Source organism: Syngnathus leptorhynchus, chromosome 1 (assembly GCF_054491065.1).
Source record: "Syngnathus leptorhynchus isolate UIUO chromosome 1, UIUO_Slep, whole genome shotgun sequence".
In the NCBI taxonomy this organism is placed as follows: domain Eukaryota; kingdom Metazoa; phylum Chordata; class Actinopteri; order Syngnathiformes; family Syngnathidae; genus Syngnathus; species Syngnathus leptorhynchus.
In genome coordinates this window covers 16144962-16164662 of record NC_141195.1, presented here as the reverse complement: position 1 = coordinate 16164662, position 19701 = coordinate 16144962, and the positions used below count along the sequence as shown (strand labels likewise).

Below are 19701 nucleotides of genomic sequence, written 5' to 3'. Positions count from 1 at the left end.
TACCGTAGTAACCTTTATGAAGTATGACATTACGTCAGGACAAAAATCAATGCTGCTGTCTCACTCGGATAGGAAGTCACACAGTACTTTAACACCGCGGCATCACTGTGGGCTGATATTTATTTAAAAAACTTCCAAGCTATCGAGGGAATCGAGTGAAACGACTGGCTTCTTTCCTCGGTGGTTTGTCAGGGTTAATCCGCCTGGCAACAGCCAGCCGGTCCGTCTTGTGCATCATTTATGATTGGGTGGTGGCCAGTCACATGACGACAGCTGCCATGTTTAATAAATGATAGGTAGACTGCTTGGAAATGAAGAAACAAGGCCATCACAGCTAATAGCCTTAGCTTGTTGGTGAGTCCCCTCCTGTCTGTGTGCTTCTGGGGTTTCTTAAGCATTTGAATCAAGCACCGTGACACCCCCAAGATCCATACCCCCTCCTCCAACAGAAAGCTACATTAGCCTGAGAATGAACTGCCAGGATTGGGGTACTGCATGTTGCTGATAACAGCACTCTGGGGGGTGTCGGATTATGAAGGGGGTGGGGGATTTGGAAAGAAGCCAAGCTAAATAAAAGTGGAGCAACATGGCTGCTGCTTCATGCTGAACAAAATGTGTCCTACAAAAACATAAAAGACCCCCACTCATCCCCACCACACACACACACACACACACACACGCACGCACGCACGCACGCACGCACGCACGCACGCACGCACGCAGGCACACACACACACACACACACACACACACACACACACACACACACACACACACACACACACACACAGGGTAGATTAGGGTTGCCCAAACTTTTTGTGCTATGGGCCACATTTGATTTGTAGCCGATGGACATGCTCACTCGTTTTTAAAGTATAAAACTACAATGAAAAGCTAAAATGTACGAGTAAAATGTCAAATAGTTGACTAATTATAAATCTCATGTTTAATTGAATTTTTAATAATGTATTTAATTATGAACGAAACAAAGATTTGACACTTGAAGAATGAAAGTATGAAAACAATCATGTTAAATTGAAATAAAATGAATAATAATGTTTAATAATTATTTTGTTTCTTTTACTATTTTTAATTGCATTATTAATAATGAAGTAACCAAATTATTCGTAGAAATATATATCTGGTTTATATGGAAACATGTTTGTTTTACTTTCATTGCTTACTTACAGTTAAGCAACTATGTGATACATTTTAAAATCTTGTTCAACTTTTTTTTATTATACTATTTTATAGTATCATTTAAAAAAAATCATTGAATCATTCAAAAATAAATGTACAATTGTTTTAATTTTTTTGTTTTATTTTACTACTTCTATGACGTTCTTTACAATTACGATGACTTAATCATCAATTACGATGATTCACATAAGACAAGGAGAGAACTACGCATGATGCAAACCCCAAAATTATTTATTTATTCATTTATTTATTGTTTATCTACGTACTTATTTATTTATTCTTTTTTGGGGGGGATTATTTGCAATGAATAAAGGAATGAATTTAAGGGGGCATTTGTTTGGAGTACGTATACGAAAAAAGGCTCATAAAGCATGTGTGGACTGTGGTACCCTCTGTTGGATGTTATAGTAACTTCAGTCCCATGACAGTCATCGGTGCTCTCCAAACCCCGGCTTGAGCAATCGTTATGACGTCATGTAAACACGACAGATAAGGGATCAATTGAAAATATATATTTAGTAGTTAGTAGTAGCTTAGTAGTTACGTGTAAATTCAACTAAAAAGGCATCCACGCAATCCTCCAATAGATGCAACGTGAAGGCAACTATTATTGTCGGGTGAAACTCCGCCCATTTTTACATATATAACCAATCACACGGCGACTTCAGGACACTCAGGCATTTTTAATCCCGGAAGTAGAACGTGTTGACTACCTCACAAGCTGAAATCGCAAAGCGTCAAGAGGTCCAAAGTTGAATCATCTTGTCACATTTGCTAATTTACTACGCCTATTAATAGTACGTGTTAGTGATTCATCTGCAGGTGAGTGTCATGGACCATTCTTTAGTTGTGTTCTACCACCACCGTATTTTTGTGGAGCTAGTTAAGGGTTTTTACCTGCACCCTTCTCCAGTAGATAGACGGTGCCTTTGCAGCACATACTGTACATATTTTAAACCTGTTCGTAGTCGTGGACAACACAGTGAACATTGGATCGCAACTGCTTGTGTGTATGATGGAACAAAGAGAGCGCGCGTTTAGTGCTTTTCCATCCAACTTAGTTAGCTAGCAGCCTGTGTTCAGTACTGTTAGCTTTAGTGGAGTTAGGACTCCAAAGAACAGATGGTTTTAAAAACACTTGATGGATAACCAATTAGAAATTAATTCGGGTTAGGTTTAGTAATTTTCGAACGAGTATCAGGGTAATCTTGCTCATTAAACTGCGTTTCAATTGAGTTTTATATTAACTTTACACTGAGTTTTAGTTTTAGTGCATTTAAATCAGGTTTAGATGGCATTTCAAATAAATTTGCCCAAGATTTATAGTGAGTTTTCAATGATTTCAGATCATGTTTCCACTGTGATAAGTTTTGAGTGAATTCAGATAAGCTTCAGACATTGATGACTAATGAAAGTTAAAGATGGACTGTGTGTGTGTGTGTGTGTGTGTGTGTGTGTGTGTGTGTGTGTGTGTGTGTGTGTGTGTGTGTGTGTGTGTGTGTGTGTGTGTGTGTGTGTGTGTGTGTGTGTGTGTGTGTGTGTGTGTGCGTGTGCGTGTGCGTGTGCGTGTGCGTGTGCGTGTGCGTGTGCGCGTGCGCGTGCGCGCGCGTGTGTCTCTCACAGAGATGAGTCTCCAGTGGACAGCCGTGGCCTCCTTCTTATATGTGGAGGTCTTCTTGGTGCTCCTTCTCTGCATTCCGTTCATCTCTGCCAAGAGGCACGTGCTTGAACACACATATTAACGGGATTCAACATTTAATTGACAACTAATCACCAATGAATAAAACAGTTAGTTCTTTATTACAATTACTATATCATAGTGAAATTCACTCTGATTACAATTCACTTCTTTAATACGATTCGTTCATTACGATGCAATTCACTCCGAATTATATTCACAGCAATTGCAATTGTGTGTGTACGTCTCTACGATCCACTACAATGATTCATTAGGATAACTATATACAATTATGATTCAGATTGAAATATTACAAAACAGCGCTATTCGCTTCACTTAATTCTAGTTTATGGCATTAAAAGTGTGTGTGCCTGTGTGTGCGTGCAGATGGAGCAGTGTCTTTAGGTCTCGGCTGGTTCAAACCATCGCCCTATATGGTAATACATCCTTCCTAGTGGCAATGGCTATCCTTGTCTTCCTGCTCATTGGTGAGTTTCCTTCCGTATGTGTGCAATTGTGTTTGTGTGTATACATGATGTGTCCGATGAATTCACATAACCGGTGTGCGGTTTGTTTTGTTGTGTTGTGTAGATGCGTTCCGTGAGGTGAGCAAGTACAGCGTGACGGAGAAGGTGGATCTCACCAACAATCCCACTGCCATTGAACACATTCACATGAAACTGTTCAGAGCGCAGAGGAATCTTTACATCGCCGGATTCGCACTCTTGCTTTGCCTGTGAGAACACACACACACACACACACAGAGTCCATCTTGTTTTTCCCGAGTCATCACAACAAAATTAGCAGACACATTCCAAAACTAATTTAAATTCAATTTGAACACAGTACAAAAGTGAGCAGAACTTAGTTTACTTTAAACACAGTCTAAACTCATTTGAAATGCAGTCTGGGCTACAACTAGATAAACATTGCGGTCTTTTTGCTGTACTTGACACGTCAGACATTAAAAAGACAAGTAATGAGCTCAAAATAAATCAAACATGACAAAATGACACTATTTGAACACAAAACGTACTTTACCCATGGCAGAAGTCCGGGAAATAATAATGCACACAGGCACCCGTACCGTACCGTGTCATTGTGCATGTGCGGCCGTTGAGCTTGTGTGCCGTTTCATTACGTGGATATGTTCGTTACATGAAGCCCCGCATTTAAGATTGCTTGTCGTCCAGCCTCTTAAATATAACGTACGTACATTAGCTTTCTTTTTCCCCCAGTTCTTATCCCATGAACTCAACTCTCAGCGTGAAACCCTCGTGATCTCGTGGTCTCACGGGGGCAGCTTTCCAAAAGCACGCCGCGCGCGACTGCAGTCGGGCGTCACGATGGTTTAAAACCCGCTAAACGATATGGCCAACTCACGTCGTTTTCCGAAGCTTTGTCGGCGAACTGAGCCAAAGATTTCCCGACACTTGGCGTCGAAAACTGAAAACATTAACCAATGTGAAAATCTAAGAAACAAAATATACTAATAACACAAACATTCACTCCATGTTTTGCTTATTGTATGTGATTCCTTCTCATTTGCGAGCATAGATCTTTTGGAATGTGTGTGTTGTTTTTTTTTTTTTTTTTAATGCCACTGTGACCACCAGGGGGCAATGCACACACGCGTACACATGGACACACGCATACACACTGGCTGTGCTGTAATAGACAGTGACTGGTGGATTTCCATGTTAGTACTGACACAAGCCGCAGAAAGTGTCAGCAGCTGATCGATATTTCTGGACTGTCAATGACCCCGAGGCCACATTTGATCACTCTAAATCACTTCCTCTCTACTCTTTTGGTCTTTTTGATAATGTAACGGCGAACGCACCCGCCCTGGTTGGTTTGTCCTTTCACGTAGCGTCCGGTCCTTTACATAAACGACAAGGTTCGGTCATGTTACTTTTCCATCACTAGCACCACGTGTTGACACCACGAGCTGTGTGTGTGCGTGTAACTAAATATAAGCTGATGACACACACACACACACACACACACACAACTTTGGTCTGTACTGCAATGCAATGTGTGCAATCGCAAATGCCAAAGTGAAACGCCCTTCCTCTCAAATGGAGTGGAAAATTGATCCAAACCCATTTGAAAGTGAAATTGTCTAAATCCATGCAACCTTCCCCAAACAAATGAAAAGCTCGAAAGTCCTTTGCTATGCAGCAAAACATGGTTCTCAACTCTAGTCTAAATGTGATTTGTAGCAAAATCAATGGAACTTTTGCTGTTGCCTTTCAGAGTAACGTTCACGCTCGCCTTCACCTTTGCCAGTCATGTCGTTTTAACCTGCTCCCATTACTCACAAAGATACGTTGTAAAAAAACGTGATGATCTTCATGTTCTGAAAAGTTGTCACGACTCCTATGAAAGGGGGTGAACACACACACTATGCTGAAGCCCTCAAACTAACACAGAAAACAATGGGGTTCCGTTGAAGCCAGGTCCTCTAGTCTAAACCATCTGCGAGTTTTGTTCGAAGTCAACCAAATCGTGATATGTGAACGCTATCTTGATTGAATGTTTGTGTGTGCGCGTGCGTGCTTGCAGGTTGCTGCGTCGTCTGGCCACTCTGCTTTCCCAGCAGGCCTCCCTGATGGCGTCCAACGAGGCCTTCAAGAAGCAAGCGGAGGGCGCCAGCACCGCCGCCAAAAGCTTCATCGATGAAAATCAGATGCTGCAAGAGGTGAATTTGGGGATCAAAAAGAAGTCAAAGGCCGAAAAGGGGCGGGGCAGAGTCGCAATGACGTCGCTACGGAAAAGTGAGCAGATGACAAAGTCGGCAGCTGCCGTTCAGCTGCTCTCGTCGCTCGCTGTGTTGCCTTCGCTGTTCCTTTCACAGTCGGGATACTTGATGATGATGATGATAAAGTATCAAGTGCTCGTCACGTCGCAATGACGTGTTTTCAGCCGTTTGGTTCGAACACCTGTTGCTCTCCAGGGCACGCCGCTCTATTTTTCAGCCTCTTTCGAACGTGACCAAGGCTTCCTCCCCTTTTGACAGAAACTCCGTGAGGCTGGTGTGGAGGTGCCAGAGGCGGGGAAGAAAGTAGGCGGAGTCCACGAGGAGAACAAGGCTCTGAAGGAGGAAGTAAAGACTTTGAAGGATGAACTGGATGCCACCAAGAAAGGTGAGGGATGCTCTCGGATTTCTTGCTGGGGAAAAAGCTTTTTGTTCCTCCTCACAATTTGAAAGCGTTTCAATATGTCGCAATACCCGAAAGGTCCACAATTATGCACCTGTATTTTTATTTATTTTTTTCAAACAAGAGCCCTTTGATGAAATTGCATGTGTGTGTTCACAGCTCTTCGCAAGAGTGACGGCGATGTTTCGGCTATGAAGAAACAAGCCGCCAACCTGACGGTGGAATATGACAGACTGTTGGACGAGCACAGCAAATTACTTGTAAACGCACTTTTTTTTTTTTCTTCCCCCCCCCCTTCCCATCTCTTTCTTTTTTTATTTCTGTCTTCCTCCCTTTCCACTACGTCGTGGCCTATAAAGCTCCAAAGCCTGGCGTATCCCAGCAAAAGTTAACAATTACTACACAATACTTTTTTTGTCTGGTGAATAAAAATCACTATGTATTATTTTTGTCACTTTAAGAGGCGCTGATTTTTTTTGTTTTGTTTTTGTCTGCAGGCTAGTGGTGATAAGAAATCTGACTGAGGATGATGAAGATGGATGTTCTTCATCTTCATGGTGGCGGGCCAGCTTCATAGTCTTATGTTGGTTCCTGATGGCGTCTCTTGATTTTTGTTTCATTTGGCTTTTTGGTTGTTTTTTTTTCACTCACGTAAGAGCTCCTATTCCCATTGTTGAAGGTCCCCCCACCCCCAAGTGGCCCATCTTCTCGACAAGTGTTTGACTTTCTCGGTTCTAGGTTCTCGCGTACATAGCCTTAAGCATGACTTGTTAGCCGCACTCGCTAATGTGATGCTTCTGTGTGTAACATGGGAGTGATTCGTGTGTCACATTGCAATGGAAACTGCGTATACAACATGTAGTGTCACCTCCAATACACAACTTGGCACAAATTCTCTGTGTGTGTGCACGTGTTGTGTGTGTTCCCACACATGTTCAACATGCACACAGTGGCTGCAAAAGGGCTCGTGGGTGTTGAAAGACAGCTGTTGGCCTTCTTTTAGAAAGCACTGTTTTAACCCCCACCTCCCTCTTGGATCTTGTTCCTCAAAGTGCTGACTTGAAGCAGCCAAGTCATTTATAGTTGGCGCCGTCATCCACCTATTGATGACAGCGGCGCCATATTGGGAACACTCCGGCGTCAACATTCACCACTCTTGGTTCTTTGGGAAGTAGATGCTTTGCTTCCATTTCATTTGAGACCACCTGGCTTGTTCGCCTTTGTTTACAAAATAAAACTCTGCTATTCAGCGGCCTTGTGGTTAGCACGTCTGCCTCACGCAAATACACAAATACCGATAAGATGCAAAAGATTCCTAGAAATTAGATACATTTGAAATAAGATCCAAAATGTTCATCAGTTATGCATTTTAAAGTTTATTATTTTGGTTAAACACAAAGGTAATCGCTTTGCTTTTCTGAAGGACTATCGACGTCAGGATGTTTTCTTTTGAGAGGCAAAAATTGGAGGATTTGTACAATTATAAACTAAACAATGGCACTTACTGATGCTTACCAAGTAATGATATCAATTTTTCCTCATAATTTCAATGACAGATAAAAATCTAAAATTCAGGACATTTTTTAAATAATACAAAAATACTGAATTGAAGAGTGTTTTCAATCTCTTGAAAGATACTACGTCTCCTGGGAGTAACTGCAAAGTGGTTTATTTGTGCCCTGATGTTAACTGGTTATTTGTCTAAACTCCTGGTATTTGTGGGTGGTATAGCATTTGTCTGGCAAGCCAGAACCAATGCTGAACCAATCGAGGGTATGGTATTGGGTCTGGCTTGCCAGGTTCCTAGGGACCAGGATGACCCACAACCAACAAAAATCTTCATAATTGTGGGCCATCGAAATGCATTGTGTGTGTGTGTGTTGGGGGGGTGATTCACAGTAACAAAAATCAAAAACCCTTATTAATATATAAATACATATATATATAAGTATACATATTTTCAATAGTTTAATGAGTTTCATTTTTGTGGTTAATCCCCCTGTTTAACTGTGGGCCTATTACACCCGTTTTTAAGAAAATAACATGAGAAGCAGAATTTGTTATGGCTGAATCATTGTAATCATATATAAATATTGCTTATTGAGTTAATGAGAGAGATATAATGTTTATTGGGAAGTTTTCCTGGTTTTGACACTAAAGGGTAATTAGCACGCCCTAGCAGCATTATTGCTGTTCCTGACATCCAGGAGGGTTCAACACCACTTCCTGCCAGTCACATTTCACAGTAAAACGAAAAAAAAAACATTATTTACAATTTTTTCACATTTTCTTACATACCTCCAGATTTCAAGTGTTTTTGCTTTAAGCTCCATGTCGCTTGCTGGTCATGTGACTTGCGTGATGTGTGGAACGTTCAAAGAAAATCACTCACAATTGTAAAAGCAAAAGGCGACAGGAAGCATCAGGGGCTGCGGCTCGGTTGATTGGCCCACCGCCTGAATGTCAGAGGTGCCAAATCCATGTCAAGAAAGTAAAAACCCTGTGATAGTTTGGCCTTAACCACAATTGCTTTTAATCATCCTGCTGGTAAACAAGCCGGCAGGTAAACGATATCTTCTGGGAATTTGTTTACCTAAAGCCAAACCGTGGCAGCGTTATTACTTCCTGGACCTGGATTTGACACCTCTGTTGGAAGAAGATCCTACATCACCCATATTTGGTATGTTTTCTGATTTTGATGATTATAATTTACAGAAATGGACAATACACACACACACACACACACACACACACACACACACAAATAATCAAACACAAATACGTTTTTAGAAGTTTGAACGTTAGGGGGGAAAGTAAAAGTGCCATATTGTTTGCATCCAAATAGAAATAATTCAATAATAATTGTAAAAATATGACACTAATTGCAACACTATTATTTTGTGAATGGGCGTGGTATTATCTATCTCGTTTAAACCAACAAGAAAATTCCCTTTAGTCCTTGTTAAAGCCCTACAGTAGGCCTACTGCCCCAAAATACTCATAACATACTGCATTAAACATACTTCTTACTTGCGTCAACAAAATTAAAGTTCACTGATTGGCTGGTGAACAACAAATTGCATTAAGACAGCAGTGTAAGGCAACGCACACGACCACTCTTTTGTCTTCCTCTGCTGGTATGTTCTTTTGGGGCTGCCGGGGGTGCGGGCGGAGTGGGCGGCACCCGGTTCTGGCTTTGGTGCCAGACCTGATGCTTCACAGTGTTTTGAATTTGGCGGATCGGATAGGAAGACGAGTGTGATAAAGTGCGAGTGAGCGAGCAGGTTGACTTTCAGGGTTCACATGACGCTCTCGAAGATGATGACTTTGTTCTCGTCACTGGCGGGCGACAGCGAGTTGAGCGGTTTGACGTCTGGTGCCATGTACTCCAGGTGGTGGTTCCCCCACACTGGGCTGGTCAGATGAGCCCAGCGCTGCAAACACAAAACAGGGAGTTCAAGGACAACAACAACAAAATACATGACAATGAATTGTCCCTTCCCAACTCCTCAAACATCTTATTTTTGTTGTGAACTCTGACCTGTGCAAAGGAGCCTTTGGCGCGGAACAGTTTGTAGACCAGACTGACCGGGATGCACAACATGGATGAGAGCGCCAGACACCAGCCGATCACTTCGCCCCACCACGGGTATACGTACGTGTTATTGTACGTCAGCGCCTTGTAGTTGACCAGATGGAACAGGAAGATGCCCTGCAAGCCATCCACGTTTTGTTTATCCTACTATTTAGCACGTTGACATCCAGCTCGCGCATTTCTTTCAAAACCATTCCAATTTCAAAGTGTTCCCAAACGATGAAATTCCTAAATGAGGACGTACCATGCACACACACGGCGTGATGAAGGACCAGCACCATTTCATCCAGGGCAGTGGCCTGTAGCCGATCATACGCGCCACGTCGTCCATGAAGCGATCGGCGCCTGCCACGAGACGACGACATTGTGAGAAGCGGCACCACCGCCATACAACTTGAATAGAATTAGCGTTATTGTCATAGTAGCGCAGAGCGTAGTCTAAATGTGCGCACGAGTAGCCTGTTCTTTCTTTTGGTAGACATTGCTTTGGTAGAATTGGACGTTTGCGTCCTCGTACGACCCGAGTAGACTATTCACAGCCATCAAAATCAGGGAGGTCCCTGCTATGAAGCTATTGTGACTTGACGGTGTCTTTGTATGTACATTGTATGTAATGATGCATGATTGCTCGCACCGTAGACCCAGGCCACCACAATGCATTCCCAGAAGGCCTGCCACAAGAGCGTCATCCCACTGGCCGAGTAGTAGTCAAACAGCTGGAACACGTACATTCCTCCCTGCCAGCGCAACAAAGTCGGCTGTCGGAATCCCGGCCCAATGCGGCGTGAGGCCAACGTGCCGGCAGCGGCCACCGACCTGCGTCACCATGGAGATGTCGATGATGAAGCACAGGAAGCAGCAGAGGGCGACGGCGAGTTCCCTCTTGTAGCGGTGCTCATATTTACCAGGAAACAGATCCAGAATGCCCGTCACAAAACCTTCAACGCCGACAAACTGAGCACACGCACACAGGACACCGTGAACACCGCATTGTGTGTGTCTGTGTGTGTGTCTGTGTGTGTCTGTGTGTGTCACCTGACTGTCCAGACCAAGCAGCAGCAGCATGAAGAAGAAGAGCGCGGCCCACAGTGGTGCAACTGGCATCAAACTGACCGCCTTTGGATATGCGATGAATGCCAGTCCAGGACCTGGGGTGGCCAAACACACATATACTTTAGAAGTGAATGTCCCCGGTTGTATTATTATGTGTAGGTTGTCACGGTTTCTGTCCGTGTCTGTGTACTCGCCCCTCCCTTCCTGTGTCTACTCACAATCAATATACTAATCACAGTCATCTGCCTCTCGTTACCTGTCGCGTATTTAAGTCCTGTGGGCGCGTCACACCCTTTTCGGATTGTTTCTTGTCTCGTGTCTCTGTCGCTTCTGTATTTGTTTGCCAGCCCTGTCGGTCAGTCGCGTTGATATTAGTTAGGCCGTTAAGTTATACTTGTGCTAAGTTCATTTTGTTTCCCTTGTCAATCACTTTTTTGGGTTCTTTTATCACAAACAATAATGTTAAGTTATGTTAGTTTACGGCTTCTGTTGACTTGTTCCCCTTATCCTCCCTTCCAACTACCTTTCCCTTAAAAAAAAAGACCTGGTCTAAGTTGCATTTGATCGCCCTGTTCCATTCCGATTTGTGACAGTGAATGGAAATCGTCGGCCTCATCAAACCTCAAACTTTAAGTTAGCCCCACAAGGTCCGAGGCAAATAGAGGTCACCTGACTCGGCGACCTGCGAAATGTCCACATTCTGCTCAGCCGCCATGAAGCCCAGGATGGAGAAGACCACAAAGCCAGCAAAAAAGCTGGTCCCGCTGTTGATCAGTGCCAGCACAAAAGCGTCTCTGGAGGCGGTAAAACACAAAACGCTGAGCGAGCTTCTCCCATTTTATGGTTCCTCCACCCGAGCACGGTCCACGTACTTGTAGCAGTCATTGTTGAAGCGGTTGTAGCTACCCAGAGCTGTCAGTGCTCCCAGACCGATGGCGTATGAGAAGAACACCTGCGTGCCGGCATCGATCCATACCTGCCAGATTCAAGTCTCAAAGTTGACCATCTACAATAACCCCCTTCACATTTTCATACATGCATAAGAAATTTCCCTCAGGGCTCCAACTTCCCTGGGAACTGGATCATTCTCTTGCCAATAGAACTTAATTGAGGAAGCTTAATTGTAGTTCAGAAACGGCCAATCTGCTTAATGAAATGTCTCTGTGTTCACAGTCAAGCCTGAAATGAATCTGATCTCAGTGAGGCTCCACTGACCTGAGCCTCTTCCAGCTTGGACCAATCAGGTTTGATGTAGTACATGATACCGTCGTACGCTCCGGGCAGCGTGACTCCGCGGACCAGCAAGATGATCAGCACCACGTATGGGAAGGTGGCTGTGAAGTACACAATCTGGAAAGCATACATTGAGGAGATGTTATTCTCGTTATTGTCAACATCACTCTTCAAGGACCAGCAGGTGAACATATTTATGGTAACCTGAGCAAACATGGTGGAAACACAGACAGTTCTCTCGAGTCTTTCAAACTCCCTTTAAACATTGATTCCACTGGCACGTTTACAAAAATACATAATGTTGGATTTTAGCTCATTTTCAGGGCAAAAAGTTTATTTTCATTGGTTAAATCTGACCGGAATAGTACGTGAGGGTTAACAAGTAGCTCATGTGGCTTCATCCTTTACGACTTTTTTTTTCTATCAACGTTTTTACTGCTCTCATTCTTTGTGTGTGTGTGTGTGTATGCGCCTCAGAGTCACCTTGAGCACCTCATATCATTTTGCACCACCCACTGAACGGAATGTTTGTATTGAGAGCCAAGCTCCGTGAGAGTGCACAAGTACACACACACACACACATGCATAGAGGGCATGAAGTTGTTATCAGAGGACTGTATTACTCATCATTTGATGTTCTAGATTTGGGCTGGTTCATTGGCCATTGTGACCTACTTCACACATTTCAAAAGACTCACTACTTTTGCCGCATTCGTGTTAACGATGAGTTTAGGTTAGTAAAACTGCATTTATTATTCCTGTGCTTGTTTTAGTCAAGCTTGTTTGCAGTCCTTTGATATAGTTGTTGGCAATTTTATATCTACCAGTAAAAAGAACAATGATTTGATGACAGCATTCATACTACTTGTCGGTTTCAGGGTCACTGGGTACACCTTGAACAATCACAGGACATGCAAGCACACAATCAGTGACACCAACAATGTTTCATTTATTTCCATAAAATAATTGGTTAATTGATATATTGCAATACAAATTAATATTGGTAATGTCTGATGTTTACATTTGGATTTTTTATTTTATAGAACAATTGTTCAATTTATTCACTTCATGATATCACAATTCAAATCATTTTATTACTAAAAAGACTTACTTAGATATTGAATGTTTTTTTATTTTATGAAAATTCAATTTGAATTAAATTAAATATCATTTTAAAAATGAGAAAGTTGTATCTTTTAAGAAATGCATGTACATTAAATGATATTAAATAGTCATACAATCTTCAATGTAATGGGTTCATCTATTAAAGTGAAAATCAAATGATATGTTCAAATCATGGTTTAAAATGCGGGCCCCAGTTTAATTACTTTGACAGCAAAGCTCTGTCGTGACCTTCCTTTCCCTCAATGCAGAGGTCAAAGCTTTATTGTCCTATTGTGGTATGTGACGTGATGTCATAGCTAGAATACAGGCATACACACGTCTTCATGTGACGCATTATGTAACATTGGTACACACACGCACGCACACGCACGCACGCACGTACGTACGCACACACACAGCGTCTCTCAGTCACGTCCCACTGCAGAATACATGACCCCTCCCCCCTCCACAAAGGACAAATCACAGACTGCCACATCACAGCCTCGCCGTGTCCCGACTCAGGCCACCTCCCATCATCGTTGCCATGGGAACGCTTAGTCTGCCATGTGACCACATGCGTGCAGTGTGTATGGTTGTGCAGTCAAATCGGATGCGCGCACACATTCGGGGTTGAGTTTGGCTGGTTTGGTTTGACAGCTGATCACGTGACCTTTGACCACGTGCACCACGGCGCCCCCCACACACACATACATGCATGCACATGCCAAAACATATGCATGCATGTTACACACTTAGATGCACAAACCTACTCAGACACACGCAGAAACACACGTGCCCACTTTCACACAATGACGCAGACAAGGTCAGTATGAGTCGGGGCCTTATTGTAAGTGATGTCGCTGACTGATGATGCGAGCAGTGGGATTCTGCATCATGTGTTGTGTTTTACCTTTCCGGTAGATTTGACGCCTTTCCACACACAGAAGTAGATGAGCAGCCACACCGCCATCAGGCACAACAACAATTCCCAGTTGATTTGACCTGGATCGTCTAAACCCGATGAGATGTTCAGAACCTTGTTCCTATACGAGCACACATTGACACACAGGCATACATATTATGTGACAGTGACAGACATATCACCTGATAGGTCCCATTTTTGTTTTCAGAGCACACAGGTGGAGTTTTTTTTCTTTTTGTATTTTGCTAGACTTTGCACAGGTGGACGTAACAAGTGGATGATTCAGAAAGCGACTCGTCACTGCTCCCTTTTTGTCCGTTTTAGATTATGGGGACCGGTTATACATATATGAACAAAACAGGGATTGATTCTGTGTGGCATGCTAGGTTGAGGTTTATTAGCCTTCGTCCCATCATTGTGAAGTGTACCCTCGAGTGGGATGGCCTTCTTTGGCCAGCAGGAGGTTGGCTCACTGGTACACTTTTATTTACAAGGCTATTCTCGGACTCATACATTTGTCACCTAATCACTTGGAGAAGTGTTGACTCTTACACTCAAATAACATGTTGCTAGCAGGTCCGTTAGGCTGGATTGAGTTTGGGAAAAAAAGGCTTTTGTCTTCACCACCCCTTTTAACAGGAAATTGTTGAAGGAGGACCAGATATTAGGCAAAGTAAAATCACTGAATGACATTGATGAGAACATTTGAGACAGCTTCTTTAACATGTAACATGTTTCATCTAATTGAAGTCATTTTAAATTGTGTAATTTTGTTGTTGTTGACACGTGATGTTTTCATCAAGTTGAAACTGTAACTAACTTTTCGATGCCTCTTGGCCAAAACTCCCTTGAAAAAGAGGTTCATAATCTCACTTTTCTTTTAAACATAAATAACAATTAAAAGGTCATGTGACACAACAAATATATGTGTTAGACATTTGAGTATTTGTCAACTTCTGAAATTATTAGAAGGCTCGCCGCAATATTTACCATGTTATGGAAAGAAACTAGCATGTTTGCCAGTAAGCTGTAGTGAGCGAGGAAAACGATGAACTCGTACAATTCAAAACAACTCACTCCCAGAACTCGATGATGGGTGATCTGGCTTGGGCTACTTGGGCGCAGGTGAGGTTGCTGCCGACGATGGAGGCGTTGGCGCTGGCGTTGTTGCATTGGTGGAGATTGAAGGCATCCACGCAAGTGTTGGTGTTCCAGGGGTTGTCGCACGTAGACCACGGCAGGTCGGCGCTGAACGACTTGATGAGGTAGTATAAACCCCACGCCAGTACCATGATGTAGTAGGTGTTGCAGAAAAACACGATCACCATGGATGCATAGCCCAGACCTGAACAGAAGTATTGGACAATCCTTTTCAAACTTTCCACATCCACCCTTAATGATTATTATTACAAAAAGTCAAACTCAGTCTGACTTGTACCACATGTTGAGAACCTCTGATCTACAACATTTTTCAACTTTTTTTTCTCTCCAGCACTTTGTGAGTCCTCTTTGCGGGATGCATTTTTCAATTTCTTGAAGATGTGATCTACCTTTGAATAGCGGCGCGATGTTCCACACATTGATACTTCCAGCCTTCATGAACTGACCCAGTGAGATCTCCAGGAAGAAGATAGGCACCCCGCCCACAATGACGATCAGCAGGTAAGGGATGAGGAAGACGCCTGACCGGGAACACAGAAGAAGTAGAAGTGTCGCTAAATGACCTTGGCAAGTTAACAATTAACCTGCTCTACCTTTTGTCACGTACGCCGCCAATAACGATTAACTCACGACACTCAACGTGCAATATGTATTGTGGGCCAACACATCATCGTCAGCGTAGTTGGTTTAAGAAAGCTGTTGTCATTGTTGGCATACTCTATGTGATGAAATAAATTATGCAAATAGGTCGCATGGTGGTTTTGACTCGTTGACCAACAATCACAGGTTGGAGACCAGCTAATGACAGTAACGAGAAGATGTAAATGATATTTATTGATATATTTGAAGACCTCAAGTAAAAGATGACAAATTTAGACAGAAATCTTTGAGAAGTTTCATTTGCATGGCTACGGCCAAAACAGTTCAAAGGCAACACACATGGCCATCATAGAACATGACAAGCTCATATTTAGCGCTCGCGTCTACTGAATCACATCGCACGCACCATTGGCTGAGAGCAGAAAGTGTTAACGTGCTAAGATGCAGCCAATGCTACAGTTAGCAAGATAATCTGGCTGATCCCAGCTAAGTCAGTGTGCTAATTGAGTTTTCATTTTTAGAAAAACACTTTATTTACACAAGAAAATGAACAGAAAGACATGGTAACATTACCAAGACATGCAAACTCCTCCAACAAGTGCAATGACTTACAATTCATCTTGCTCCGTAAAATCCCTTTAAAAACCAACATTGTTAAAAAATGATTCAAATTCCCTGTCACTTTATAGAAAGAAAAAAATTACACGTTCAACCTTGCTTTCATCTTACAATTCCACTGGCGTGCAAATCGCGTCTTTGACTGCATTCTGCTTCTTGCAATTTGGCCCCTCAAATAAACATCGTGTCACAGAAAATGACACCTAAGATATTGATAACATTCTCCTTTAACTAAGCCATTCCATTTTTAGGGCACTGAATTGACCACAACTGGACTGTTCTAGAAGATGTTTCTCCTCTCATCCAAGCAGGTTTTATCAGCTCATGCTAAAGGCCTTACCCTACTGAGAGCATTTCAACCTTTAATTGATGCACATCAACTAGAAAGGACAGCGCTAGCCTAAGTGTTGGTGTGATAACCCATTGATTTACTCACTAAATATGTATGCGAGCGACTCTGTCAGCCTGACCTGTGTGACAAGTCAGTGACACGTGTTTTAGCTTTGTGATTTGACGCCAATAAGTGGATGATTCACAGAAGCAAACAAACGACTCGATGCATGCCGGTGAACTCTTATCAATGAGATTTGATGTCTCCACTAAGCCTCCCTGCCAACAGGTGTCGCCGGTCAGCAATTTTTGGCAGCGGCACCTGAGGGCCGGCCAATAGGATTAAAGGATTATTGTCAAGTGACGCTTAACTGCGATGCACGTGGTGTCAGGAATAACCGCGGCACGCTTGTACACACTGAAAATATCCCACGTCTTTGAACCCCGTAACACGTCGCGGCTCGTCACCGTGGCAACAAACCATAGAAAGGAGCAGGGGGCAGGGCAAGAGACAGGTTACCCTGGCAACCAGACTGATGACTCAGCCCAAAGACTCCTGCATCCTGGAATATCTCCAGAAAGACACACATGCACAACAACCCACAAGGAAGGAAGGAAGGAAGGAAGGAAGGAAGGAAGGAAGGAAGGAAGGAAGGAAGGAAGGAAGGAAGGAAGGAAGGAAGGAAGGAAGGAAGGAAGGAAGGAAGGAAGGAAGGAAGGAAGGAAGGAAGGAAGGAAGGAAGGAAGGAGTACATTGCAAAGGTTGGAGCCACCCACATGCAGAGTCATTGATAAATGGCAGCTAGACCTTCAAGAGAAGTGTGACCTTCAAACTGTGCCAAAGTCAGCAGGAGTGCGGCAATGCACGGCAACTATAGGCTTCATTCAACTGACCTTCATCTGTGTCTTTTGTGAGAAAGTGATTGATTGCTTGTGGTTGTATTCAACAGCGCAGACGCAGGATACAAAGAAAGCAAATAGTGACCTTCATTTTCATCCCGTGAGAGAAACTGGACCTTTTCCTCCTCAGCCCATCATCACTTGACGTCCTTCTCCCAAACACTGCCACTGAGTCAGCAGATGGCACGTGCATGTGCCTATGTGTGTTTTTTTTATCTTTCTGCCTGTGTGTGTGTATGGTTGTGTGTTATGTTTGGGCATAGTGTCTGTTATGTTTGTGTATGTGCAAACACATTTTTTGTAAGTGTGTGTATGTCTCGGTGTGCACAGGGGCGTAGCTAGACATTTTTGGGTGGGAGAGGTGTGGCTTTTACTATGAAATACTATACTAATACTATGAAATCCACATTCAGTGTTTCATGAAAGAAAAAAAATGGACACATAACAATCCACTACACTCATAATCAAGCGAGAACAAATCCAAGTAAGAAAGCAACGTTTTAGTGAGCTTCATTTACTCGTTAATTTTCTCCAATTAGGGGCTCAATCATTCAAATAAAATGTGAAAATTGCAACAAACACAAAATTCCTGACATTGATAATAGATTTCGTTTTCTCGTTTCATGACAACGTTTTACCTTGGTGAAAAAAGTGACTCAATGATTTCCATTCATACTTTTGCTAAGAATTTAATCATCACAAAATACAACTATTATGGTGGTGTTATAACATTATCCTTGAAAAAAATTGCATTTGTTTGTTTGGTTGTTTTTGTTTTGTTTTCATTACCCCCCATTCACACAAACACACAAACACACAAACACACAAACACACACACACACACACACACACACACACACACACACACACACACACACACACACACATACAGCTCTTAAATGAACTTCTTTCTGGTTATATTCAGACTTTTTTTGGGGGAAAAAACCCACTCGTTCTCTTTTTTCATCAGATTTTTTCCCCGCCATTCTACTAAGCTATTGAACGGTTATTCGTTTGCTGTGCGTCGGCGTTAAGGTGAACAGCCGTGGAGGCGGCGCGAGTGAGGGCTTGAGCGCTGGAGTATTTGCTCACCTCCTCCGTTCTTGTAGCACAGGTAGGGGAACCTCCACACGTTCCCTAAGCCGACTGCGAAGCCCACGCACGACATGATAAAGTCCATCTGTCTGCTCCATGTTTCGCGCTCCTGACGCACCGGCGGTGGCCCCACGATCACGCCACCTTTCTTGCCCTCGGGTCCGAGTCCGGGGCAGTCCGACCCGGATCCGTCCTGCCCGGCCCCTGCCGCCGCAGCCGCCATCAGCCCACCTCCGAGGTGAGTCCTCCCGGCCTCCTCCGGGGGCAGCAGCGAGCAGGTGGACGGGAGGGGGGGCGCAGTCTGCCTGTCCATCAATCAAAAAGGCGCTCGGCCAAAAATATCCAAAAGCTTCTTTCTCTCTCTCTCTCTCTCTCTCTCTCTCTCTCTCTCTCTCTCTCTCCGTCCGTCTTTCTCTCCTTTTCTTTCTCTGTCTCTCCCCTCTTGAATGTCAGCCGTCAATCAAAACAACATGGAAACGGTCCAAAAGAATCAAACCCAAATAAAACGCCCAAAGTGTTCCGACGTCGACGTTCAGAAACAGTCCACAAAACACTTGAACGTCAGCTTAAAGAATCTCATCGGCGGGCAGACTCAGAGTAGGGAGGGGGTGAGGGTCACCGCCCGAGGAGCATGGGGTCGCCGAGTCCTCCTTCCAATCCAAGCGGGGTGGCTGGTGGAGGATCTTCACCGAAACGCGCACGTCTTCATGGAACCAAACGCACGCTGGGTGGGGGTTGGCTGATCCTGCTGCTGATCCTGTGAGCGCCCGGGCGTCCAGTGCGAGCCTTTTAAAGGGGATGCTGCTCAGGGTGACGTCACTGTGCAAAGCCTGCCCCCGCTTTATGTCTGACGTCACAGGTAGGGGTCTCCCTTGGAATGAATGACTGAGCTTCATTAATGGGAATGCGGGCGGGAAAATATCATGCGTGGTGTGGAGCATGTTGAAATAACGCACACAGACGCAAGCACAAACAAACATACAATATTCGCACACAAAAACACGTGGGCAAACACCAATGGGCGCTCAAACGCACAACAAACACTCGC

General features: G+C 43.6%; 2 protein-coding genes across 4 annotated transcripts; one reads left to right on the top strand and one right to left on the bottom strand.

Moving 5' to 3' along the window:
- Positions 1-1823: 1823 nt before the first annotated feature.
- bcap31 (B cell receptor associated protein 31) lies at positions 1824-7294 on the top strand. The gene is made up of 8 exons (XM_085912384.1): positions 1824-2022; positions 2824-2917; positions 3266-3366; positions 3470-3614; positions 5447-5582; positions 5901-6027; positions 6202-6302; positions 6540-7294. The coding sequence occupies exons 2-8, from the start codon at positions 2826-2828 to the stop codon at positions 6564-6566; spliced, it is 729 nt and encodes a 242-aa protein (XP_085768510.1). The 5' UTR covers positions 1824-2022; positions 2824-2825; the 3' UTR covers positions 6567-7294.
- Positions 7295-7404: 110 nt separating this feature from the next.
- slc6a8 (solute carrier family 6 member 8) lies at positions 7405-19400 on the bottom strand. Of its 3 annotated transcripts, none has more exons than XM_085912208.1 (13): positions 18651-19400; positions 15500-15631; positions 15027-15294; positions 13938-14070; positions 11906-12040; positions 11563-11666; positions 11360-11484; positions 10454-10785; positions 10272-10374; positions 9882-9982; positions 9702-9754; positions 9584-9626; positions 7405-9476 (listed from the first exon to the last, which is right to left on the bottom strand). In XM_085912208.1, the coding sequence occupies exons 1-13, from the start codon at positions 18964-18966 to the stop codon at positions 9342-9344; spliced, it is 1980 nt and encodes a 659-aa protein (XP_085768334.1). In that variant the 5' UTR covers positions 18967-19400; the 3' UTR covers positions 7405-9341. The 3 variants fall into 3 exon arrangements, with proteins under 3 accessions (XP_085768334.1, XP_085768342.1, XP_085768326.1); XM_085912216.1 differs by having other exon boundaries at positions 9584-9754; positions 10454-10591; positions 10673-10785; XM_085912200.1 differs by having other exon boundaries at positions 9584-9754.
- Positions 19401-19701: the final 301 nt, after the last annotated feature.